Source organism: Saccopteryx bilineata, chromosome 7, assembly GCF_036850765.1.
Source record: "Saccopteryx bilineata isolate mSacBil1 chromosome 7, mSacBil1_pri_phased_curated, whole genome shotgun sequence".
Lineage (NCBI taxonomy): Eukaryota > Metazoa > Chordata > Mammalia > Chiroptera > Emballonuridae > Saccopteryx > Saccopteryx bilineata.
In genome coordinates, this window is record NC_089496.1 from 90618882 (window position 1) to 90645822 (window position 26941).

At 43.5% G+C, this 26941-nt stretch overlaps 1 protein-coding gene across 3 annotated transcripts in view; it reads left to right on the forward strand.

The window, feature by feature from the left end:
- CNNM2 (cyclin and CBS domain divalent metal cation transport mediator 2) overlaps positions 1-26941 on the forward strand; it is a 185615-nt gene that overhangs the window by 128535 nt on the left and 30139 nt on the right. For all 3 annotated transcript variants that reach the window (XM_066238385.1, XM_066238383.1, XM_066238384.1), the window contains exons 2-4: positions 10721-10864; positions 13911-14048; positions 16085-16254. In XM_066238385.1, the coding sequence (XP_066094482.1) occupies positions 10721-10864; positions 13911-14048; positions 16085-16254 (452 nt within the window). The remainder of the gene's footprint in view (positions 1-10720; positions 10865-13910; positions 14049-16084; positions 16255-26941) is intronic.

Below are 26941 nucleotides of genomic sequence, written 5' to 3' on the forward strand. Positions count from 1 at the left end.
GATTTTTATGGACAAGTGAAATCCAACCAGTCAACAATAATAAAATAACATTTTGAAGATATCTACAAACATAATTCTTTTAAATATTAATTGTGTGAAAAGATATTTTTTCTCTTTTTAAGGTATTTCCATTTTAGGGTTACAGAATAAGAAACTTTAGTTAATGGCAGGTTTGCTCAGTGGTAGAGCATCGCCCAGTGTGTAGATATCCTGGGTTCAACCCGGTCAGGGCACACAGGAAAAGGGACCATCTGCTTCTCTACTTCTCCCCCTTCTCTCTCTCTATATTTCTGTCTCTCCTTCTCCCTCTCCCTCTCTCTTTCCCTCTCTCTCTCCCTCCTCTCTCTCCTCCCCTCCTGCAGCCATGGCTCAATTGGCTGGAGCAAGTTGGACCCAGGTGCTGAGGATGGCTCCATAGCCTGCCTCAGGCGCAAAAAAAAGGCTCTGGTTGCAACGAAGCAACAGCCCCAGGTGGGCAGAGCATCGCCCTCTAGTGGGCTTGCTGCGTGGATCCTGGTTGGACGCATGTGGGAGTCAGTCTCTGCCTCCCCTCCTCTCACAAAGAAAAAGAAATGTAAAGGTGGAAACAAAATCAGTTTAAATGTTAAGAAAGAGGTATTTATAGCAAATAGAAGCTAGCCTGGGACCGTAGGAGATGTGGGGCCAGGACACAGCACTGGGGCTGGGCCCTGGTGGACCTTGCCTGTGGGAGTAGGCTCCTGGGCGCTCAAGGTGCTACTGTGCCTAGAACATGGCAGTCATCTTGCGGGAGGCATCTGCTTTGCTTCTCCTGTAAAAAAAAAAATAAGGTTCTATCTCGGAAATGGTCCTATTAAGAAATATTATCTGTCCTGACCAGGCAGTGGTGCAGTGGATAGAATGTCAGACTGGGACAGGGAAAACCCAGGTTCAAAACCCTGAGGTCGCCGGCTTGAGCATGGGGTTGCTGCTTGAGTGTGGGATCATGGACATGACCCCATGGTCGCTGGCTTGAGCAAGGGGTCACTTGGTCTGCTGGAGCCCCTCCCCCTTCCCAGCAAGGTACGTATGAGAAAGCAATTATTGAACAACTAAGGTGCTGCAATGAAGAACTGATGCTTCTCCCCTCTCTCCCTTCCTGTCTTTCTGTCCCTGTCTGTCCCTCTCTCTGACTCTCTGTCTCTGTCAAAAAAAAAAAATATATATATATATATATATTATCTGTATCATTATAACTCCTGCTCTCACCAAAAACAAATTTTTTTTAGGAAACCATGATTTCATATTCCACCCCAGTAAACCTCCTGATGGACATGACCCAACTGGAAGTGAGGTTGTTGATGGCCGAATGGTTCCCACGTGCCTGGAGTGGACAAGCTGTCCTGTTCAGGGGATTTCAGGCAACCACTACTGGTTGGCCATTGGAATTTTTGGAAGTAATAAACCTTTTGGTAAAAGGGGTCTTTTGTCTCCCAGAATAGCAATTGTTATCATCACTTAGAACTAGTAATTTCTATATACAGCAAGTGCTTCTATATATATACTCATGTATTGTTTATATAGGACTATTTTAAGATCTGTGTCACATTTTTCTGGTCTATTTTATGGTGGGAAAATTCGATTGGAAAAAATGCACTTAGCCCTGGTGGGTCGGTAAGGTAAAATAAGTACTAAAAAAAATAGCTTTAAACAGCACAGAAATAGTAAGATGATAGCTCCCTAAATGACATTGTATTGTTCTCCTTAAGCAAATGTAGCCATTGTACTCGTGTTATAATACTAGATCTATCACCATATTAGCCAGTAGAACCTGCAGGTATGTGTAAGAACTCAGCCATGTATTCATTACCAAAATTTGTGAGAAAATGGCTTTATATACTTGTCTAATGTGGTTATAATTCAGAGTTTATTTCTCTTTTGATTTTGCAGCTGTTGAATTGAGAGGGAAATGGGACCTGTCTCCTATAAGAGTAATGTGGGCATAGAGACCTGTGGCAGGCTGGCCCAGTGGGTTGGGTTGGGCTGGGCAGTGAGTGACTGTGCTTCCTGACCTTGCCCCTGAGGAGAGGCTCCTTCCTGCCTGTTCTGTGGGTAAGGAAAACCATGGAGGTTATGATTGGGGAAATCGAGTCATCTGAGTGGCTGGGCAGTGGACACATCAGCAGCACATCGAGACTGAAGGAGGGGAGGAGGATCATGTGCATGGGCACCAGGTCTTGATGAAATTTAAGAAGTTTTCCCTTAATTCAGTTGATAGGAAATGAGCGCTTTAAAATAAAAAGATTTTATTTATTGATTTTAGGAAGGGGAGGAAGGAACAGGAAGCAATAACTCATAGTTTCTTCTCGTATGTGCCTTGAGCAGGCAAGCCCGGGGTTTCAGACCAGTGGTGACCTCAGCGTTCCAGGTCGATGCTTTATCCACTGCACCACCACAGGTCAGGTGGAAATGAGCACTTTTAAGTGATTATGAGTATATTGTGGTTCACTGATTTTTCACTACTGTATATAAGAATAAGACAGAGACTAGAGTGTTAGGTATTGTGCTAGGCTTGGTGGGGGCCCAGGACGTGGAGTGGTCATCAGGGAGTTTATGATATAATCAGGAAGGTTGTTAATCTGTGGTAAATTGAGGTCTAGGCATGTAGGTAATAAGCTGTTGGATGAGGAGGTGTAAGAACCAAATTATTGCTTTTCATCTCAGAGACTTGGAAGCTACTGTTATGTCTCGTCCCTTTCTCTCCCAACAAAATGTCTGTGTCCTCTCTATTTGTACCTATGTGACAGTTTACACATCCTAAAGGGTCTTGGTAGTTCTCTCCTCATTTTGCCTCTATTCATGGCTAGATATAGTAAGAGAACTGCTTCTCTTGTTCCGAGGATGTACTGCCACTGAGTCATCATGAGATATGTTGCTGGCCCACCCTGTGCGTGTGTGTGTGTGTGTGTGGGGAGCACTCCCTATGCTGTAGGGACCTGCTCTCAGCCAATAGGAGGGCTTAGGGAGAGGAGAGCCTACTGCAGAGGCCACTTGGAGCCTGAAGTCTGCTTAACCTCTTCAGCCACTTCTCTTACCACTCTCTGTTCCTTACCCCTGCTCCTGGCTCCCTCTCCAACCTCCTGCTCATTCACCCTATAGCTCGTTGTCATGTCATCTTCCTAGGTGTGGTTCCCCTGGTGTACTTGACTATGTGTGTATATACAATATATTCATTCATCATTAAAAAGGAAGAAAAAAAACAGTGTGGGGAGAAATGAGGGAGAGAAGAAACAAAGATTGCAATTTTAAGCATGGGTGATTGAAAATCTGATGGGTGACTGGAAATCACATAAATCCTTTCCAGAAGTGGGTGTGCAAAGGTGGTGTTTTAGAGAGGACAAGCCACACTGTCCTAAGGACCTAAGCCCTTCTCGGGTTAAGGCTGCCTGGCAGAGGCAGGCCAATTTGTATCTCCCTGTTCGAAGCAGAGGGCTCAGGAATCACACTGGACAGGGACTTGGGCGTGGGACTTGGGCATGGCGATTAAATGATAATCCTCAATTCTTCATCTCCAACCTTTCTTGAGTATCTTTTGTCATCAGAATCATCTTTCATGACCTTTTGACTACTTTTGATACTTTTGACTTCTCCTTCTTTGAAATAGTTCGATTTTTTGATATGTTTGTGGTGGTTTTTTGTTTGTTTTTTTGTTTTGTTTTGTTTGTTTTGGGCTTAGCTTTGCTTCCAAAACAGCATCTCCTTTATTCCCTCCTTTTCCCACTGGCCATTCCTTCTCCATCTCCTTTCTGGTTATATCTCAGCTTCCTAAGCTGGGAGACAGTGGCGCGTCCTGGTCTCAGCGCTTAGATCCCTTCTCTGTCCCACCCACTCCCGTGGTGACCTCGTGGGTCCCTGGCAGTTGTCATCTGTATTTCTCGTATTTTCTTGAGTTCTGGATTTAGGTGTGTAACTGCCTTTTTGACATTTCTACTAGCATGTGTATTCGGCGTCTCACACTTAACCTGTCGAAAACTGAGCTGATGTTTTCCTTCTAAACAGGTAGGTGCCTTCCACATCCTCCTCAGTAAACAGCAACTCTGTTCTTCCTGGTGCTCAGGCCTTAGAGTCAGCCTGGACTCTTTCTCTTCTGCCTCACATTCAATCCATCTTTAAAACCGGTTGATTCTATCTAAACATATATCTAGAATCTCAGGACTCCTCATCCCCATTGTCACCAGGAGTCTAAGCCAGTGTCACCTCTCCCATGGGTTCCTGGAATAACAGCTGGCCTGCCTTCTCCTGCTTCAGCCCTTCCCTGCTCCTGCCAGCCAGTGAGCCTTGTGAAAGGCACTACCGAGCAGGTCACTGTTCTGCTCAGACCTTCTCTCTGTGACTTCCGCCTCAGAGTAAAAGCTGGAAATGGTTATGTGATCTGCACTCCTCCTAGCCCCCCATACTCTGCATCTTGACCCTTCCCTCTCGCTCTCTCTGTTCCAGCTGCACTGGCCTGCTGGCTTTCCTGGCTGTCCCTGCACTGAGACCTCCTGCCCGGTCCCGATCTGCTTCGCTGTGCTCCTCACTGTCCTTCCTCTTTGCTCAGACGTCACTTTATTAAAGAGCATCTGCCCTCCTTTTCCATTCTCCAGGGCTCATTTTATACAGTCTGACATGCCCCCCCTTTTTTTTTACTGTCCCTTTTCCTCAGTGTGGTCTCCCCAGCCAGAATGTTCCCTGTGAGCCAGGGCTTTGTCCTGTTCCCTGAGGTATGAGCAGTTACAAGTTAGGCACTCAGTAAGTATTTGAGTGAATGAGCGAATTTGTGTGTCTAGAGTTCATTGATATTTACTGTCAATGAAAGAATGTCCAGCTGATAGAAAAGTTTTATAAGAGTTGGAGCCAAATTGAGGATGTGCCCAGAGGCAGAGTCTCAGCGGATTAAGGAAATGCTCTCTAGAGACTGGCGCTTTTGCAGCTTATTTTATACACTAGAATCAAAGGAGAAGACTTAAGGAGGGTACTGGGAATCCACTGGTGGTAGAGTAAGGGGCCAGGAGAGAGCAAAGGGGGAGGTCTCTGGAATCAGTTAAAAAGCGGAATGGAGAAAGACCTCTTTCACATTGGTGGGTACCGGTTCGGTAACAACACAGCACAGAGGTGGTATGCGGGGGACAAGGTGACACTGGGGTTCTGTGGTCTTGTGCTCGGGTGCCTGCAGTTGTGCATTGAAGAAAAGAAACTTGCTCTGACATTTCAAAGGTGTTTATCCTCGATGCATAAGAACAATGGGCAGGGCTCACTTTCAGGTGCAGACTGACCTTTGCTAGTGGTGCTGTGTGCCTGGGACAGGACTCTCCACCAGGCCTGCCCGCATAGGAATCTGTGACCAGAACGTCCTGTGTGGTTACTTTTGGTCACTAGCTTGTCAGGCTTGTCATATGCCCCCGCCCCCCTAGCTTGTCAGGTTTGGTATGTGGCCCCTTTTTCTTTCCCATTACATGCATAGCATTGTATTTTATGGGTTACAAATTACGTTCATATACATGATCTCATTTGATCAGTTTGTTTATATTTTGTAAATCAGACTGAAAACTAATTTAAAGTGCTTGACTACTAATATGCAAACTGGTTTCCTTGGAAGACCTTAAGTATGGCCATCAAGATATGTCCTATATCCAGTTTTGTTTTAGTTATGTGGGACCTGAATTCTGACTTATAGAGCATTTCCTTTTCTTATCACGATTTCCACAGAACTCCCTCTTAGGAACTTAATTGATTCTTATTTATTGAATTACTATAATTTTTGTTAGATAAACTGGGAATCCTTTAGAAACAGAGGCATATCAAGTGCTTCGTTTGCCCTACCCTTGGTTAGTGAGCGGCCACAGCACTGCCCGACTTCAAGGGGCCCGTTAGGCCTTGACTCGATGCTGACAGCACCCCTCAGTTGTGCAGCACAGCAGAGATGGTGACTATAAAATGTTTTGCTTGAGTTCCTCATTATTGAATCTTCTGTTTGTTTTCTTCCTGCTGTTTGAGTGGCATTTTAAGACCCCATGGACTGTTTGCCTTGTGCTCACATTCTTAGGTCTTTCTGACTACTGCATGTCACTTTCTATTAGCACAGCTGTGTCAAGCTGTTCCTAGTTCCATTCTACTTCATCTGCCCTCTTGGCTTTCTTCCTTGCCTCTTTCAATTAGTTCGCTTACTGTTCCATTTCACTTCATTGACATCAAACTTGTGTGATATAAATGTGTCCATACTTTCCACAGGCAGTTACAAGTACTCTTTGTCAGCCTCATCACTATCCAGTTGATTAATCCACCAACGTACAAATGGTATCTGTCATTCAGAATTGGAGCCTCGTATTGTGATAAGGTTAGAAGATGCAAATGTTGCGACCTGCTACCATTTGGGGCTGCTTTACCAATCCAGAGACAATATGCAAATACGTACTGGTAAACTTTGATTCGGGGTGCAATGGAAGCAGGCAGAGGCTTCCGTTTGACCCCAGTTTTACTGTGTCTAGGTAATTTAAGTTACTTAGTTCATCTCACGTAAGACATGCCCTTCTGTTCATCTGTGTAAGTGCCCTGCCTTGCGCACATAGCAGTTACAGAAAAATGGTCAGTAAGGTTACCATTTCATATTAACTTGTTTATGATTCTGAGTTTGGCGATATATCCATAGAGCCCTGTACGTACTCTGAAAACAGGCCTGCTTGGATTCCCTTACTGCTCCCCTTTTCCTCCATTCCTGGGACAGTTCAAAGTGACTGGGACTCCGGGGACTCTAACAGCTAGCCAGCAAGTGCTCTCCCCAAGCCCTGAGCCTGATGGTAGTGTCGGCCTTAGTTGTTCTCTGTACAGTCTGTCAAGTTTCTTTAATTTACATATATTTCAAAGTTTGTATTATTTAATGCCTATCATTGCATATTATACTGATTGCTGTATTTCCATTCTTTGGAAATTAAGGATCCATCAGTTCATAATCTTTTCTTAGTTTTTGGCATAGCCTTTTGTTAGTTTCTCCAGAATTGCTTTTCTGCCTCAGTCCTTACTTAATCCCTCCAGTGCTCAGGTTAAGAAGGATGCTATTTGAGCTCAGTTTAAGTTTCTGAATTGACAACTTATTTACACTTTCCTTTGGATTGTTCCGCAGAGGAGTAGAGGAGGCAGAGGACTGAGCTCCCTGCAGGGAATGATTCAGTGAGAGAAAGGTGCTAGTCTCCAAAAGCGTTATTAGAGAAGAAGGTTGTCTTTTTTTCTTTTTCTTTTATTTTGTACTGCTTACCAATAAGAAGGTTCAGAAAACAGGGCTTCTCACCGGGAATTCAAAAGCTGAAGGAATGTGGTTCTGGGGCAGACATAGAGTTTCAGCTTTGGAGGGGGGGTTGTGAAAGGGAGCCTGAAGGAAATGTAATGTTCAATTTAAGAAGCCCAGCTCACATGAACAGTCTCTCCTGGAGTAAGGCCCTTTCCAGTTGGATCCGTTGGTGCTATTGAGCTGGCATTTCAAGTATGTCATCTGCATTTAAACGAATTGCTCCAAGACAATCTGATTATGCGGTAGTTACTTTGGTGAGAATAGCGCCTCAGTGGAATGGAAACTTCATTTTGAGTCTAATATTAGACCTTGCTTTGGAAAATTCCTTTTAAATGATCACAAGCTGGGAATAGCAAAAGAATTTAACTTTCTACAGACAGCATTGACCAAGAATTTTTAACTGCTTATGTTTGGGTTCTTGGGAAAGCAGATGTGAGAAACGGACCAGACAGAATTGACCAAATTAGAATTGACTTGACCCGATGTGGTGTTTATATCTATTGCTGATAAGTTTTTCTCCTAGTCTCATTTGTTGAAAATATTTTCATTCTTTGAGCGTGAGCATGCTAAAGATGAAAATTGTTAGGATGCCTAATTGTCTAACAATCTAACCTTCTAGGTTTCCAGACGTTGTTGCCTCAAAGGGATCAGAGCCAAAGCAGGAAAGGGCCAGCAAACCTACAGAACCAAAGGCAGTTTCTGAGTGAGAGCTGGGAACTTGATCAGGCCTGGCCTTCAGGGATTACTTTCATTTGTCTGGTTTAGTAAACCTTATTTAAAAGACTGCCCCTCAATCATACTCCCCAAAAATGCATCCTATGATTTAAAAAATATATATATATACATATGAACTAATCATGAAATTTCTATACTATGTTTGGCTTTCTTTGAGGCTGTATTTCAGATGCCTCATGTACCTTGAGCTAGGAACACCAATGTTGGTGTGAGAGGTGCATTTAATGTTTTAAAAGAACCTTTCTGAAATTGAAGTGCATCTTTTAATCACAGTGTACATTTAATGTAGTGGGTTTTTCCTCTAAGCTGGTAATAAGTTGATGGTACTTATAATTGAGGAAGAATATTAATAAATTAATAGGAGTTACCATTTATTGGTAACCCTATGATCCCAGGCACTGTCTTTACTCTAGATAACCAACATCGTCTCTGATATTCACCACAATCCTGTGGGCAGTAATTATTATGAGCCTGGTTTGGAGGTGAGGAGACAGGCTCAGAAAAGTTACATAGTTTGCTCATGATCACACAGCAGTAATGACGAATTAGCTGGTGGTGCTGGGATTCAAATCCAGAGCTTTCGGACTTAGAGCACGTGTTCTTCTCCGCGGGTTCTACCTTTTGTTATTTGCAGCGTTTGAAATTAAACCTGAGAAATTTAAAACATTTACTTATTCTTTTTTTTTTAAGATTTTATTTATTCATTTTAGAGAAGGGGGGAGAGAGGGAGGGGAGGAGCAGGAAGCATCAACTCCCATATGTGCCTTGACTGGGCAAGCCCAGGGTTTCGAACCAGCGACCTCAGTGTTCCAGGTCGACGCTTTATCCACTGCGCCACCACAGGTCAGGCTACTTATTCATTTTGAGAGGACAATAATAAATCTATTTCGCGTTATCATAAATAACATTGAACTTAAAATCACTATTTTCCAAAACAAAAATATTAAGCATTGTTTTATCTTTTTTTGTATCTCTATTGTCTAGCTAAGCGGAAGGCAGCTGGGTTCTCGTCTGCCTTCAGTCTGTGCAATAGACTGGTTTAGTTCAGGTGTCTGAAGAAAATCTGGCCTCACACAGATATGTATTTGGAAAAGGGAGTCTATTTTAGTAGACTTTTTTGATAATTGTGGCTATTTTAATACTACACCAAAAGTCTATAAGAGATAGTTCCTTAAAGGTTTGTTGCTTTTTGTTTGTTTGCTTTTTTCCTTGAAAAGTTCGTTGTAATGTGGAATCTGAAACTATACCAGTAGACTTTGGGTACAGTTATATTAAAGTCCTTTGGTCTGAAATCTTCCTTACAGAAGAATTCTGAATAATTTATTTAGATCCTCACATATTCCAGGAAGTAGAGTTTAATTCCTACCCCTCACCCATCCCTGAGGGTGGGCCAGACCTAGTGACTTGGCTTCCAAACAATAGAATTAGGGAAAGGGAAAAATAAGTAACCTTATGGTGGAGAAAGCTGGGAATGCTACCTTAATAACCAGGTGGCAAAGGTGACCATCGCCTGTGATGTCATGTGGCCGCAGACGCTGCTATTTTCTGTAATGTTAATGGAATAGGCTCATTTTGTCCGTTTTTAGGAAAATGTCTGCCAAATAAGCCTAGATATTGTGCTTTGTCTGGTACTCATCCTTTCAAGAAAATTGATGTTCAGGGAAAAAAGTGGCCAGAAACAATTGCACAGGTGGTTTTCAAGACACCACTGGACTTCAGAATGCCGCAGAAGCGTTTTGTGGCTGTTCTCATGGTGTCACATAGAATGTTCAAAGACAGGTACTTGGTGGGCAAGATTTAATGAAATGAAAAACTTTTACTGCTTCTTTCGATATTTTTAAGAGAAATGGATTTTCCTTCCTTTTACTAGACATGGTGGAGAATCCAGTGAGTGACCACTAGTGCATTTTGCCACTACTGCCTTGATTCTTGCTCAGGCACCTGTGCACCGTTGGTTCAAATACCAACAGTTTGACTTTGCACCCCTTTTATGAAAGGGTCTTCTTGGACATCCTTATGGGTCCCTGGACCACACTTTGAGAACTGCTCTCAGTGCTGGCGGGTGGCTCAGTGGATAGAGCGTCTGCCCCAGTGTATGGAGGTCCTGGTTGATTCCTGGTCAGGGCACACAGGAGAAGCAACCATCTGCTCCCCTGCCTTCTCTCTTCCCCTCCTGCAGCCAGTGGCTCAGGTGGTTCGAGTGTGGCCCTGGGTGCTGAGGATAGCTCGATTGGACTGAGCTCATCAGCCTCAGGCACTAAAAATGCTCTGTACTCAAGCATAGTCCCAGATGGTAATTACTGGGTGGATCCCTGCTGGGCACAAGGAGTTTGTCTCACTATCTCCTCTCCTCTCTCTGGCTGAATGAGAACTGCTCTCCTAAAGTGGCAAGTGCTAAAAGGTCACACAGGAAGAGCTGACATTAGGGAAGACCAATTTCATTAGGAAACAGCAGTTCTGTGGGAGCATGGGGGCAGTGCAGGGTGTGGAGAAGGTCATTTTCTTCTGGAGTAACTGGTCTTGCTTTCTGGCTCATGAAACTTCTGTTTGTAGTATTTTCATACCATTTTTAGATGCTGAAAGGCAGACTTTGATAATCTGGTACCTGTGTTTGTAGCTACCCTCACCCCCCAAGCATGCCTAAGACTTCATTCAGGAAATTCAGAAAATTACTTCCAAACCTTTGTTTTCTTCTCTTTAAAGGTAAATCTCACCTGGCTATTGTGCAGCGAGTAAACAATGAGGGAGAAGGCGATCCATTTTATGAAGTTCTGGGAATTGTCACCTTAGAAGATGTGATTGAAGAAATCATCAAATCTGAGATTCTAGATGAAACAGATTTATACAGTGAGTAGCATTGCCTGAATGTAATTTCCCCAAATCTTTGCTTGTTGGTCATGCTGTTTGGGAGTCATCTGAAATCTCTCCAGTTATCGCCCGCCCCTATTTCTAATTATGCACTCTGTGTGTAGGCTGTGTACAGCCTGTCAGTGTATTACTGTCCCTTCACTGGTGGGAGGAGGAGAGCAGGGGCAGGTCCTGTAATGTCAACTGGCTTTTTTTTTTAAAGCCAGCTACTTCTAATCATTGGTCTGTGCATTACTTGCCCTGACAGGAAAATTCCATTTTGCATAATTAGGTAAATTGTTTTTAGATAAATTTCTGTTTCTATTTGAGGTCATAATTCAGGTACTTAGAAAGTGAGGAGGATTTGTTAAATGGATGGATAGCAACTGTTTCAATTTTCTTGCCCCCATGGACCAGGGTAGAGGGGAGGGTTGCAGGAATGTTTTTCGCTGGGGTGGTGGTGATGAGGCAGGGCTGTAGCAGGCAGGACAGGGTGCAGTACACAATCATATGTGTTTTCCGTTTCTCTGTTTCTCTGCCTTCTTTGGGCTGGGGAGGGAATGGCCTGGCTCAAGAGATGGGAAGGGGAGTATCCACACCTGTTTGCCCAGGAGTAGGCTAGATCCTGGGCTGATTGTTGAACCTGAATCTTGTCCTTTCTACATTCACAACTGGATCATTGGACTGTGGAAATTAAACCTTCTTCAGCCTCACTCTTAGCAAAGTAAGACTCTTTCAAGAGTTTCATAATCCCAAAGGAAGATGGCCCGAGACCTGGGAGAGATGTTTGGGGTCTCAAAAGCTGGATAGAGAAAGCATTTGGGCTCTGTTTGCCCTGTCTGGCTTTTGAAACATGATGTGGAGGTGGGAATGGGTCATTCAGATGGCCTGAGGCACCCAAGACAAAGCTCACCTTGCTCAAAGCAGAGTGATTTTATTCAGTTCCACTAGAAGGGTATGTTTCTTATTTTAAAATTGAGATAAAGTCTTCCATGTACCCTTGAAAGAATAAACTATATTTAGCCAGTGACCTGCTTCTGAAATGTATCTTATTTACTCCTCACATCTGTATATAGTATTCTTACAAAACACCAGCTTATCCTTTTGATACTTGGAGAGTAGTCAGAGGTCTCATAATAGAGAGTATTGTCTTAGGTGTCTACATTATTTTCATTGTTCCTCACAGTGACTGTTTAATACCAAGTGTGTCTGTGAATATTTGTGTTTTCCCAAGGCTAGTACTCATAAGAAACATAATTCAGACATTTATGAGATCTTATGTTTGTTAACTTCTGTCAAAACTTGGCTAGACTGATTTCAGACAGAAGTGTTGCCTGAAGTACCTTATTGATAAGAAATGCCGAACTTGTGGTTTCGTGTATGTTCTTGATTTAGATAGGTGATCAGTGATGATGACTTTTGTCATTAGAATATTATTTTAGGCCCTGGCCGGTTGGCTCAGCGGTAGAGCGTCGGCCTAGCGTGCGGAGGACCCGGGTTCGATTCCCGGCCAGGGCACATAGGAGAAGCGCCCATTTGCTTCTCCACCCCTCCGCCGCGCTTTCCTCTCTGTCTCTCTCGTCCCCTCCTGCAGCCAAGGCTCCATTGGAGCAAAGATGGCCCGGGCGCTGGGGATGGCTCTGTGGCCTCTGCCCCAGGCGCTAGAGTGGCTCTGGTCGCAACATGGCGACGCCCAGGATGGGCAAAGCATCGCCCCCTGGTGGGCAGAGCGTCGCCCCTAGTGGGCGTGCCGGGTGGATCCCGGTCGGGCGCATGCGGGAGTCTGTCTGACTGTCTCTCCCTGTTTCCAGCTTCAGAAAAATGAAAGAAAGAAAAAAAAAAGAATATTATTTTAAAATTTTGTGTTGATTTATAGGGTCTGATACTCAAAAAAATTTGAAATAGAAGAGAATTATAAGTTATCATTTTCCCCTCAAGACAAACCGAGTAAGCAATCTGTTTCTCGCTCAGCGTGAAATGGTAATGCAAAGACTTTTGATTCTTGGGAAAGGAGCAAGCTTTTGGGACTCTGTCTTCACCCTAGTTTTTTTTCTTGATGATTATTTTGTCCAGAAAAATACCTGAGAAAAGGGTTGCATTGGATGCCTTCTAAATCAGGAGCCCACAAGCGCTGGCTCCCTGGTTTTGTATGGCCCACAAGCTAAGAATTTTTAAATTTTTGGGAAAAAAATGAAAAGAATAATTATTTTGTGACATGTGAAAATGATGTGAAATTCCATGTCTGTGATAAAGTTTTATTAGAACACAGCCATTCTGATCCGTTCACATATGGCTGCTTTTGCTAACCAGCAGAGTTGAGGAGTTGCAACAGAGACTACGTGGTCTTCAGAGCCTGAAGTGTGTATTTCCCATCCAGCCCCTTACAGAGGAGGTCTGCTGACCTCTGTTCTCGGCCACTTTCTTCATATTTGCTTGACCTTGAACTCGTGGTCTGGGGTAGAAATTAAGGTAGCAGATGTTACTGTTAAAGTGCTGTTCTTGTGAAAGTGTTTTTGTTTCTTAGAAGATTGTGCTTGTGTATTGTTTTCTCTCTCAGCACAGGCTGCCAGCCTCTTAAAGGCAGGGATGCATTTCCCTTGTGTCTTGTGTAGCACAGTGATCATTCACTGCCATGTGGTGACTGACACCGAATAGCAGGAGGTTGTGTGCCCAGTGCAGGCTGCATCCTCTGTCGCCGTGTGGTTGTGTAGGTTCTGTGAGGGAAGGGATTTTGTCCCAGGCTGCCCAGTGATGCACTTGTAAGGGCTCTGAAGAGCCTCATGAATTATGTTTTTAGTTGCTACTAATCTGAGCGCCTGTTATTTACCTTGGATAGTGTCTCCACTGTGCAGCACTGATCTGATGAGGGTCCTCTCTCCCTTCCTCTTTCCACGTGGTGTTTGTACGTGGAATGCCTATAATCTTGAGACAGAGTCTAGCCGTGCCAGTATATTTTGTTATTTTTATTCAAAAAGAGCCCTGATCTAATGAAATGCATTTCCTTACTTTTTTCTTATTCTTTCCTCTTTTCTTATTCTTTCCTCAGCGGATAACAGAACGAAAAAGAAAGTGGCCCATCGTGAAAGAAAGCAAGATTTTTCTGCCTTTAAGCAGACAGACAGCGAGATGAAGGTTAAAATATCCCCACAGCTTCTCTTGGCCATGCACCGTTTCCTAGCAACAGGCAAGTGCAGCTTATCACAGTTTGAAATCTCTACCAACCCTGGAGCGTGTTTCTCACCCACCACTGACTGGGGTGGGCTGGGGGTGGAGACCGGGAAATGGGGTGAAAAGTAATGCCACTTTTGTGTTTTGTTTTCTGTTTGTTTTTTGTTTTGTTTTAGTTTTGTTTTTTTCTTTTTAAATTCTCTCCTCTCCTATGTTCAGTGTCGGCATGAACTCTCTGAGACATTTACCAGGGGTGGACCAGTAACTTAAAATTGGTCTGAAAGGTAAGGATGAATGTTAGTGCCACGCTGCATGTGAACAGTAGGCCAGGTCATCGCTCCCAGCTCAGCCCCTGGGAGAGCCAGCTGGCGGAGTAGGCTGACAGTGTGAACCAGGCACGGCCGCACCGGGTGCCGGACAGTTGAGTAATCCTCTCTGCAGCTTGCCTTGGAAGAACAGTTGGATATGAGTGATAACACAGGTGCTGTGATTTGCAAAGAAGAAAAATAGATTTTCAAAATTAAATCTTTATCTTGTATGGTTTTAATCAAATCAAATTCTAAGAACTTGGACATGAATTTCTTGATGGCCTCTTCAAATCATATTGTTAACTTGGGCCCATGCCAGGAGGCAAGTGTGTGCATTATTAAAACCACCAACCCAGCCGGCACTGACTGCTCCAGAGAGGTCAAGGTTGAATGGACTTAAGAGACTGACTAACCCTTCTCACATCCCCAGTGGCTCTCTAGGTGAAGGGTGAGCTCTGTTGGCCAGGGGAAGTGTGAGAAACTCTCAAAGCACCCAGTGACCTGTAGAAGACATCTGTGTTCAAGATGGGCAGCCATGCCTTTCAGCTGCGTGCAGTGCACTTAAAATATTTTGAAAAGAAGGCTGACGGCCGCCACGTGATGGGATGTGATACCCTCTTTAAGATCGTGTGTTCAGATCATGGAAATGCTCACAATATAATATTTATGACACGGGACAATACTCATAATTTAAAGTGAGACAAAACAGGGTACACAGCTGTGCATACAGGAAGACGATAGTGTGATTTTGTGTGTACACACACAGACACAGCACACGTGCCAGGGCAAGGACTTAGAAGGAAATGCCATCACCAATGGCTTGGAATGGTGATGAGTGATTGGTTTATAGGTCATTTTTTATTGTCCTCTTTATCTTTTTCTGTATTTTCCAAAATTTCTACAATATACAATCTTATTTTGTCATTACAACAAAGCACAGAAGCTAATACAGAATTTATATTTTTCATAGATAACATAATTTAAAAAAATTTTAAACCGATAAACAGTATCTTTAACTTTCTTATTCTTTCTCTAATTCTGATACTGTTCTTCATTTAACCACAGTTTAAAACTAAATGTTATCCTACTCTGCCTCTGAGATACTATAAAGTCCAGTTTCGGTATAGTAACCTTAAATCAGCACTTTTTGCTTTTATTTTAAATAAAATTGATGTCTTTGAAATATAGATCAACCTAACTTTTTTTTTAATTGGCAAGTTGGAGTGCATGTTGATGTGAGCACGTGCCTTGCTTTTATCCTGAATCTCTCCGTGTCCCTTGTTCCCTGACTCTCTCAGGGCAGTTGAGTGGGAGAATGAGACTTGGGGCACTGCGTGTGCACCTGGTACTAACCCACACCTACGTGCTTCCTGACCTTTGCTTCTTCCTTGGGCTGTTGTTGAACAGTCAGACCATTGTGGCTGTTGAGGGGCATCCTGACAGTCAAGGAGCCTGCTTCTGGTTGATTTCATTTGTATCAGTCAGGAAATTAGGGCGTTTTTATGAGACCTGAAACCAATGGCAGGTTGAAAAGGAAGAATTTTAAAGAGGCAAATGTGAAAATTCAACATTTTCTAATTTCTCCCAGGTTATCTGCCCCCAGTGGTTCACCAAGTGGAAGCCTTGTTAATCCATATTGTATCACGTCGATTCCAAGTATCCTTATTATTTAGACACCTTAATTACTAGTATGATTGTTTCCATCCATTTGAAGTGTAATATCAAGTTGTGTTTATATCTATAGAAGTAGAAGCGTTTAGTCCATCCCAGATGTCAGAGAAGATTCTTCTAAGGCTGCTAAAGCACCCCAATGTCATCCAGGAACTGAAGTATGATGAGAAGAACAAGAAAGCCCCAGAATACTACCTCTACCAGCGCAACAAACCTGTAGACTACTTCGTTCTCATTTTGCAGGTCAGAAGAATTATTCAGTATGCAGTTGTTTGATCTCATTGAGTGCCCATCCTTCAGGTTCTGAGGAGAGCCGGTGTAGGTGAATGGGTGTCAGGTTTTGCATATTTCTGGGGTAGCTGTCTAAGTGGAAGAATTCCATCTCCCTGTTTTCGTATCTATAAAATAATTCCAATATAAAGTAATGTCATTGGTTAATTTGATTTCCAATACTGAAGGGAAGTTAGTGATTACTGTGGACCTGAGTCAAATGAAGAATGGTGAATCCCATTGTTCGTGTTTTTTAGAGACTTTGGGGGAATTACTTATAGGGTCTAAATCTTGGCTGGACATTTGAAATTTAAGTGTTTTGAGTTCCTTGGGTCCTCTTTTTATCTTTTTTCCCTGCCCCCTCATCAGGATTTGGTCTTAGGGCTTCCTCGAGATATTTAGTATCTCTTCCCTTAACACCCATCAAAAAATCCATTTATTATTGTTTTTATTCCTGGTTATTAACCAGACTCTGTTTTACAGAGGAACCAATGTCACAGCCTCTCTGTGGTGACTTGATTCTTTATCACTGTAAAATAATTCACTGCATAACGTGGGAAGGTTGATCAGGTCTGAACCCTCCCTGGGGCTTTGGTGCTTGAGGTATAGGAAGCCCTTGTAATATCAGTTTGACTTAATAGAGCGCCATCCTTGGCATGGAGACCAAGCTGAACGTTTTTCTATGAGCAACATGCTGGTTTTATTCACTTCTTGTACTTCTTTATTGAAGAATTACTTTATAGGAAATCTGAGTTTATTTCAGTACAAGAATACTAGCCCCTTGAGCATTCTCATATTTCTTGGTTACTTCCAAGATATGAATTGGAGGTATCACGATAAAAGTGGGTTAGTACTTGGTAGGACCCTAAAATTTACACAAGTCCAGCAGGGTCCCGATTATCTAAATGAATTAAGAAGTTTCTTTTTATTTGAAAGGAGCTCTTATCAGATATCTAGGTGTCAGAAACTCTAGAAGGTGCTGTGTTCATGTCTGTGCCTCCATGCTTGAATAATATTGTGGCATTTGGAAGCAGAAATGAGGAACTAGAGAAATGGGTTAACTAGTTACCTGCTGCTTTCATACTGTTCTTTCTTTAAACTTCTGTTGGCAAGGTTTTCTAATTCAGTACTCAATTCCTCTAATCTTACTTTCATTCAAGCCTGAATTGTGTTTTTCTTTTATGGGAGATAGATAAGCTAAAAGCTCTGCTGGGGCTGGGGAATTTATGTACTGCAGTGAGGGAATAAAACGTTCATGTTTCTCCTAACAGCTGCAAGTATTCCTTAAACCTTGAGAAAGTTTGAGTTACATTACAGTTTCCAGGATTGACATTGTGAATTTTAGTAATAACACTAGAAACTGTGAGGCTTTCAGTTGTCGATTTTTATATAGTCAGCACTTACGAAGTTGTGATTCAGTAATGCTCTGTTGGTGTATAAGAAAGGCATCCCCTGGCTAATGGATCTAAAAATAGATTTTATGGAAGACGGACTTCATAATTCCTGTCTATTCACAAGTAAATCTCTTAATATATAAGATCTTTTTGACAAGGCGTTTATGTATATGTACCTGTGTTGGAGTACCTTTGTCATGTGTATATATAAATATGACAAGTTTTCTGAACAGTTGAACTGATCCTGTCATGTAGGTTTTATAAATAGCTAAATACTGGATTAAAAGGATTTGTGGAGGAGTTTAAATGATAGTTTGGTGAAAATCATGTTCTTGCAGACCAGACAATTATCCGAGGTACACCGAATATAATAACAAAATGATATATACCACAGTACCCTGTCAGTCTAGCGAAGCTATCAGGACTTACAGAGTACACCCCTAATTATATCAGTTATAAATAGAAATACAGGTTGTGGGGTGTTTCCATTGCATCTTCAGGGCGTTAACTCAGAAGCCTTCGGCAGACTCGGCCTTCCCTTCCTGCCCCAGCCGATGAGCTGCCCTCCTCTGCACACACTAGGAAAAAACTCTGAGTTGTTGATGTTTGGATTATAATTAAAATAGAAACACATGGCTTTGAGTTCAAACCCTAGATGAAATAAAGCCTGGTTTATTCAGTGGAAATAATTTAAGTAAGTTTAATTAAAAGAATATGTTACCAGGTATATGTCTCCTATGTCATATGTATTAAAGGCTACAACTTAAATTTTACCTGAAACAATATATTTTTAAACTAAATGTATTGGGGGATCCACTAGGGCAGCGATAGGACAGTATATAGTGCAAGGAAGTTACTGGTTCTGCATGTCTTAAAGAAAGTAACAAAATACATATATGTAAAAGCAGAAGTGAGAGGGAATATAATTTTGGTGAAAATTTTTTCTACCTCCATAAAAGAGCAAATATACCAAGTAAAAATGTTAGTTTTGAATTGCAGAATTAAAAAATAAAATTAACAGAAGTTTGGAGAATATTAATTGTAAAACCAGAAAAATATACTTCTTAAAAAGGTTTATGTGACTCATAAAAGTTGATCATTTACTCTTATACCACATGGATGTTCTAGTATTTTGAGAAAGATAGAAATGTTATCAAAGCACATGCATAGATCATAATGAAGTAAGTTTAGACATAAAAACGCATAATTGGGCCCTGGCCGGTTGGCTCAGCAGTAGAGTGTCAGCCTGGCGTGTGGGGGAACCAGGTTCGATTCCCCCACATAGGAGAAGCACCCATTTGCTTCTCCACCCCCCCTCCTTCCTCTCTGTCTCTCTCTTCCCCTCCCGCAGCCAAGGCTGCATTGGAGCAAAGATGGCCCGGGCGCTGGGGATGGCTCCTTGGCCGCTGCCCCAGGCGCTAGAGTGGCTCTGGTCGTGGCAGAGCAACACCCTGGAGGGGCAGAGCATCGCCCCCTGGTGGGCAGAGCGTCGCCCCTGGTGGGCGGCCGGGTGGATCCCGGTCGGGCGCATGCGGGAGTCTGTCTGACTGTCTCTCCCCCGTTTCCAGCTTCAGAAAAAAAAAAACAAAAAAAAAAAACCCCAAAAAACACAGAATTGAAATGTACTATTTTATTTCTTTTATTTTATTTATTTTTATTTTTTTCTGAAGTTGGATACGGAGAGGCAGTCAGACAGACTCCTCCATGCGCCCGACCAGGATCCACCCGGCATGCCCACCAGGGGGCGATGCTCTGCCCATCTGGGGCACTGCTCTGTTGCAACCAGGGCCATTCTAGCGCCTGAGGCAGAGGCCATGGAGCCATCCTCAGCACCCAGGCCAACTTTGCTCCAATGGAGCCTTGGCTGCGGGAGGGGAAGAGAGAGACAGAGAGGAAGGAGAGGGGGAGGGGTGGAGAAGCAGATGGGCGCTTCTCCTGTGTGCCCTGGCCAGGAATCGAATCCAGGACTCCTGCACGCCAGGCCGACGCTCTACCACTGAGCCAACCAGCCAGGGCCGAAATGTACTATTTTAAAGTTGTGATTAATTCACTTACAAATTTTTTTATTAAGATGTTATTTATTGATTATACAGAGAGGAGAGAGAGAGAGAAAGAGTGGGGGGAAGAGGAAGCATCAATTTGTAGCAGGTGCCTCTCATATGTGCCTTGACTGGACAAGCTAGGGGTTTTGAACTGGTGACCTCAGCATTTCAGCTTTTATCTACTGTGCTACCACAGGCCAGACACAAAGGTTTTATGTGTAAAGCACAGAAGAATGTATAATATGCTCTCATCTGTGTAAAAGAGGAAGCTGTACTTTTCCTTTTATCTGCGCATACATAAGCAATGTTTCTAGAAGGTTCCTCAAGACACTGGTAACAGTGGTTGACTTTGAGGACTGGGAATAGGGTGGAGAGGAGACTTATTTCTTCCTTTGAATTTCTTGCCAGGTGCGTTTACTACCTATTTAAATAAAACTCATTAAAATTAGCATTAGTGGCAAAAATCCTATATAGCACCTTCAGATTGTCATAAAATAGTTATGATATGGTAAGAAACTATTAATGTCTACACCATATCTTTTATTTGTCAAAGTTTCGAGATTGTATTCCTTTAAGTACTTAAATAAGGAAAAAAGTAGATATCTAATTATCTAGGAAAAGAGCAAAGCAACAAACCAAAAAAACCCAACAAATGATATAATAAAGGTTATCATGAAAATTTTAAAATGGAAAAACCTTACAACCCTTAAAAATATGAAGATTTTGGCCTGACCAGGTAGTGGCACAGTGGATAGAGCATCGGACTGGGATGCTGAGGACCCAGGTTCGAGACCCCAAGGTCTCCAGCTTGAGCGCGGGCTCATCTGGTTTGAGCAAAAAGCTCACCAGCTTGGACCCAAGGTTGCTGGCTCAAGCAAGGGGTTACTCGCTCTGCTGAAGACCCGTGGTCAAGGCACATATGAGAAAGCAATCAATGAACAACTAAGGTGTTGCAACACGCAACGAAAAACTAATGATTGATGCTTCTCATCTCTCCATTCCTGTCTATCCCTCTCTCTGACTCTCTCTCTGTCTCTGTAAAAACAAAACAAAACTATGAAGATTTTGGTTCTTTTAAAACATTAACAATCATTATTCTATTGACATAATTAATGTGATAAAAGAGGGAAAAAATTAGTTTGCCCCTCCCCCTCAAAAAACAGCTAGAATCAAAGGAATCACTTGAAAAAATATTGAAACTTTAATTGAAACTCAATTTCTATATTATACAAATAGAACAAGATGGTATAATAATCAAATGCATTCTTTAGGACTAACATGGGCTTAATCTAAAGTCTGGTGATATGGGCTGATCTCATTTGTCAACATTTATGGAGAATTTTTAAATTAAAAGGGAGCAGTCAGAGAACAGTGTTCCCAGAGAGATATTCACCGTGACTGACTGAATTATGTTTATTTTAGGGATGCAGGGTTAGTTTAATATAAGGACACCAGAACCCAAATGTGCTGTGTTAATTAGGAAAGTAGTAAAGAAAAATATGCTTATGTTCCTATCAGTAGATATCAGAAAGGCAGCTGACAAAATCAAGTATCCATTCTTGCTTTTAGAAAACAAACAAAATCTGTAAAAGTCCATGATGAATATAATAAACAGAAAGGAAAAAGTGCTATAAAACTGGTTATGTCCTTAAACTGTTGTAGCCTCCTTTTGGGAATGCATACATACAATCCCTCATACATATGCATCTAAAGAAATCATTGTTTTATAAAGCTATCTGAGCAAACCTATTTATAGCAAATCTATTTATTATAAAATTATGAAAATAGACCATATGTCTAAGCTAATCAAATTGAGGTAGCATGAGGGATCATTATATAATAATGAAAGAAGAGGAAAACATACAAAATATATCAATTTAAAAAGATAGTGTGTGCATAGTAACTCTTACTATTACCCACCATTTTTCTAATAAAAATAGTCAAAGTTGTAGATCACTGTATAATATATACAGTTGGTGGTTTCCAGTGTGTGATTTGTCGGCCCTTGGGGGGGTAAAATGTCTAAATAAGCACATAAAACCTGAGTGCTCTTCCATTGCTCACGACCAGGTAATGACTTCAGTAAATACAGAGAGAGATGGGAAAACAAAAGGAGTGGCTGTTTTTCTTTGCCAATTATATAATCAATAGAAAACTTTTTTTTTTCTGGTGATAATTTTCTTGTCCATTTCATGCCTCAGATTTTTTGTTGTTATTCAGCTGCCTCATCTATACTCTTTTTTTTTTTTTTAACTTTTGATATGGACTTGAAAGGGTTTTTTCTCTCTGGAGTGAAATCTGGTGCCCCCCCCACCCCCACCCTCAGAGAGATAGGAGGGGAGATGAGAAGCATCAACTCATAGTGTGTCACTTTAGTTGTCCATTGGTTGCTTCTCGTATGTGCCTTGATGGGGGGGGGGGCAAGCCAAGCCAGTGACCCCTTGCTTAAGCTAGCAACCTTGGGCTCAAGCCAGCAACCGGGGGATCATGTTGTTGATCCCACACTCAAGCTGGCGACCTCACGCCCAAGCTGGTGAGTCTGTGCTCAAGCTGGCAACCATGGGATCATGTTGTTGATCCCATGCTCAAGCTGGTGACCTTGAGGTTTCAAACCTGAGACCTCAGCATCTCAGGTTGACACTCTCTCTACTGCGCCACCACTGGCCAGGCAAAATCTGTTCTTTTGTGGAGGTGATAGGTCGCATCTTAGAACTTACACAGCCCTTGACAATACCGAATACCATTTCACTTGCTATAGGGAGAGGATTTTTTTTTCCTTTGGACAGAGACGGAGTCAGAGAGAGAGAGAGAGAGAGAGAAATAGGGACAAACAGACAAGAAGAGAGAGAGATGAGAAATATCAGTTCTTTGTTCAGGCACCTTAATTGTTCATTGATTGCTTTCTCATATGTGCCTTGACCAGGGGGCTACAGTAGAGTGACCCCTTACTCAAGCCAGCAACCTTTGGCTCAAGCCAGCAACCTTTGGCTCAAGCCAGCAATCTTGGGCTTCAAGCCAACAACCTTTGGGCTCAAGCCAGTGACCATGGGGTCATGTTTATGATCCCACACTCAAGCCAGTGACCCTGTGCTCAAACTGGTAAGCCCGCACTCAAGCCGAGGACCTTGAGGTTTCAAACCTGGGTCTTCTGCATCCCTGTCCAACGCTCTTATCCACTGCACCACCACCTGGTCAGGCTGGGAGAGGAATTGAAGCCTTTGGTTCCAAATTTTCTCATAGACTTTTAAGTTTTGCAAGGCCTTGTACCCAGTGAATAATGGGTTTTTAATCTTGAGTCAAGAACAAATAACACACCCATTTTAAAGAAAAAAGTTACTTGGATGCTATTTGTTAACCCAGTTTTTAAAATTCTGTTTAAATATGTGTAAATATAAAATTTGGCATAAGCTTGTTTTGCTTAGGACTCCTGTATACAACTATAAACCAAAACAAATTTGAGTTAATATTATATTCTAAATATGTGGACAACATTTTGGCTGATAGGACAGCCCAGTGGCCCCAGCACTGAGGCCGGGGCTGTCGTGCAGGCACTTTTGCATTCGGTACACCTGGGTCCCCTTGTGCCCAGTAGTGACTGACCCCTCTAGCCCTTTGCCTTTGCTCAATGGGAGCTGTTCTGAGTGTTTGTACAGTATGTTGGGCTATTATTTGGCCTCCACTGGATATGACTGAATAATTTATGTTTTATTTTCCTTTGTTCTCTTCAGCTCGGTGCTTCTCACACTTTAGTGTGTGTAGGAATCACTTGGGGATCTTGCTAAATGCAGGCTATGATTCAGCAGTGTCTGGGGTGGAGTCTGCGCTGGGCAAGTCTAGCAGGCGCCCAGCTGAGTGAGTAGCGAGGCTTAGTTAGCTGCGGTGATTCAGGTAGCGGCTCCTGGCATGGCATTGTGATCATGGACACTAAGGCAAATGCTGGCACTGACATTGGTAGGAGCACTTGGTTAGAAGATGGTCAACCAGATAATCCAAAATATGTGTAAGTTAGTTTTTGACCATTAAATACTTTTTTTTAAATTTGAACATTTATAAAGCAGACTGCAGAGTCCTGGGACATCTGCACGCTCCAGACTGAAAAATATTGCTAAAGAATGTGAGTGCCAGTCACCTGAGGCCATGAACACAGGCATCTTTGGGTTGTGCCTCCCCTTTTACTAGGACTGATAGGCAGTGTTAGTGAACATAACCTGGCATTTATGCCCCTGGCATTTACCGTAATTACCTACTTTCAGGTGTCAAGCCCCAATGAATACTAAGTGGTGGTGATTAAAAAATAAACAAAACTCAAGAAAAAGCAGGAGGCCAAGTATTTATTTATTTATTTATTTATTTCAGAGACAGAGAGCGAGTCAGAGAGAGGGATAGACAGGGACAGACAGACAGGAATGGAGAGAGATGAAAAGCATCAATCATTAGTTTTTCATTGCGCGTTGCAACACCTTAGTTGTTCATTGATTGCTTTCTTATATGTGCCTTGACCGCGGGCCTTCAGCAGACTGAGTAACCCTTTACTGGAGCCAGTGACCTTGGGTTCAAGCTGGTGGGCTTTTTGCTCAAACCAGATGAGCCTGTGCTCAAGCTGGCGACCTTGAGGTCTCGAACCTGGGTCCTCTGCATCCCAGTCTAACACTCTATCCACTGCGCCACCGCCTGGTCAGGCGGGAGGCCAAGTAGATGCTTAGCAGCTGATATCCGAGGGCATCTTCAGTGAGCCCATGGCATCTGCCAACCACTCGATCTGGTCTGTACTGACCAGAATAGGTGGCATAGGCTTGCACCCCGAGTCCAGATACATCCGAGACTCTTAAGTACCTTGTGGAGGCTAGAAACTTTGAGAAGAGTTATCTGACACCTTCCCCCAAAGAGAGGTAGGATTCTGTGACGGTAACTCCACTCAGGAAGCCAGCTTTACTTGGGACACGGAGGCCTCTTTGTCTTCTGTCAGTTTACCAATGTGGCACCCCGGCTCCCTTTGGGAATCCATCTGTCTGTCCTTCCTGATTTTGTTGGTGATATGCTAGAGTGAACCTGTGGACAGTTCAAAAGTAAAATCGATATGTAGAGCCTTCCTCACATGGAGGAATCTGTTACCTAAGATGACACTGATTAATAATATGGGGCCAGGTGAGCGATTTCCTCCTGGGGGGCCCTAATTTGTGTGCTGCTAGGTTTATTTGAAAATGACCACTTTTGAGCCACTGACACACATATATGAACAAAAGATATGGTTGCTGGATGTTTCTAAAACTTGCCTGCCGGAAATCTTCACCCCTGTAGAGAGGGATGTGGGGCTGGGCAGCTTGGGAATTGTAGTCATAGAATGTTAGAACCAGAAGGAACCTCAGGAATCCTTTTACCCTATTGCAATGGTATAAATGAAGTAGAATTAGCCTAGTGTGGGGGTTCCTAAACGCTGATACTGGACAAACTTTTCACTTGTTTGAGGCAAAATGAAGACAGTTGTAGTGAGTTCTTCATGAAGCTATATGTATTCAGGTTAAAAACCTATCTAAAATGATATATTTTGGAGTTAACATGTCTAATCTTTTGTGAAGTGATTGGTAACAATAGATGTGTTTTTTAAAATATGTCTTAGAACTGAAATTTGGCAACCCTCTCTCTGTGCCCAGTATTGAGGAGGGACGTGCACTCCACTAGTGTTCGGAATGCAGAGATCTAGGAGCCGCTGACCTGGTTTGTCTTGTCTGGCAGCTTGATGGCTCAGACTCCAGAGGGAAGTAGCTGATCTTACCGCTTGGGTGCTGGTGGAGGAGAGATCAGTTGAAATGGTGACAGCCTGGAGCTTTGGCTCTTGGTGCAGCCGCCTTGTTTAATTAGCACTCACAGGTGCTGTGACTTGGGAGCATTTCTTGCGAGGCCAGGGTGCACGGCAGTTCCTGAGCAGGGCCCTTGTGCACAGATAGCCTGGGAGCGCTGACTACGAGCTCTGCAGCCGCTGGTCACCCAGAGAGCTCTATTAAGGCCCGCTGCCCGGGTCACACCCCAGACTAGTTAAACCAGCATGCCTGGGAGAGGGAGCCAGACATCGGTTTTGTTTTTTGCTTTTTTTCTTTTAATTTTTATTTTTATTGATTGGGGTCAGGGAGACAGGAACATCAGTCTGTTCCTGTATGTGTCCTGACCGGGGACTGAACTCGCAACCTCTGTACTTGGTGACGAAGCTCGACTAAACTGAGCTATCCCATCAGGGCTGTTGTTTGCTCTTTAAATCCCCAGGTGTCTTCTGTGCACAGCCAGAGAATCTGTTTTGAGTTTGCTAGGCAGAGGCTCCAAGCCTGGGAGTCTCGGGTACTTTCCCAGGAACTGTCCTTCCCAAGAGGTAGACCAGGTGGTGGTGTTTCAGCCTTTTTTAGGAGTTATTGTTGGTAACTTGCTGGTTCTGACAATTATTTGGTCACAAAAGAATTGTGAACTGAAACTCACTTGCAGGGACACAGAACACAGAGGGCCCTGTAACTTGTGAAACAAATGATTGCGGCCGCGGTCAGCCGGCGCTCCGTCCAGGTGGAAGTCATCAGGGCTCCACTGCATGCCGTCTCCCTCCCGCGCTCCCGCGGAGCGGCCATGAGCTGGTTCTGCAGCGCACCCTCCTCTCCCCAGGCTTGGAGGCCTCCCCTGACCCGGCACTTGCCCTTCACGCCATCCTTCCTCCGGCCTTTGGCTTTTTTCCCCTCAGTTACCGCCTCTGCTCCCTCCACACCTTCTTCCCTGGCGGCCTTCATCGGAGCCCCGGGCTGTCCTCGCAGACCTGTCTCTCCTGGTGGCTCTGCCGCCCGCGTGGCCTCCCACCTACCCTCCCCGTCCTCCCACTGTCCCATTCCCGCAGGACTGTGCTCCTGCAGCCACCAGTGCCTCCCTCCTCCGCAACGGCTCCGCTGACCCTGTCTGTGTGGGAGGGTCCCTCTCCTGGTTTCTATGGTGACCCAGCTGTCTACTTCTGCTCTTGTCTGTTTCCTCCTCTGGTCCCAGGTGGTCTCCCGCTCCTGTGGGCGGGTTGCATGCACTGGTCCTTTTCTCTTTCCACTGCCCCTCGCCCTCTCTCGGGTCTGACCTTCCTCCTGACCTTCATTCTTCATTTCAGCCTTTTTGATGGACTCTTCCAAACGCCTTTTTTTAAAGGGACTTCATCCTCTGTTCCTGGCCGGCCACCACCGCCCATGCCAGCCCTTCTCAGTCCTTCCG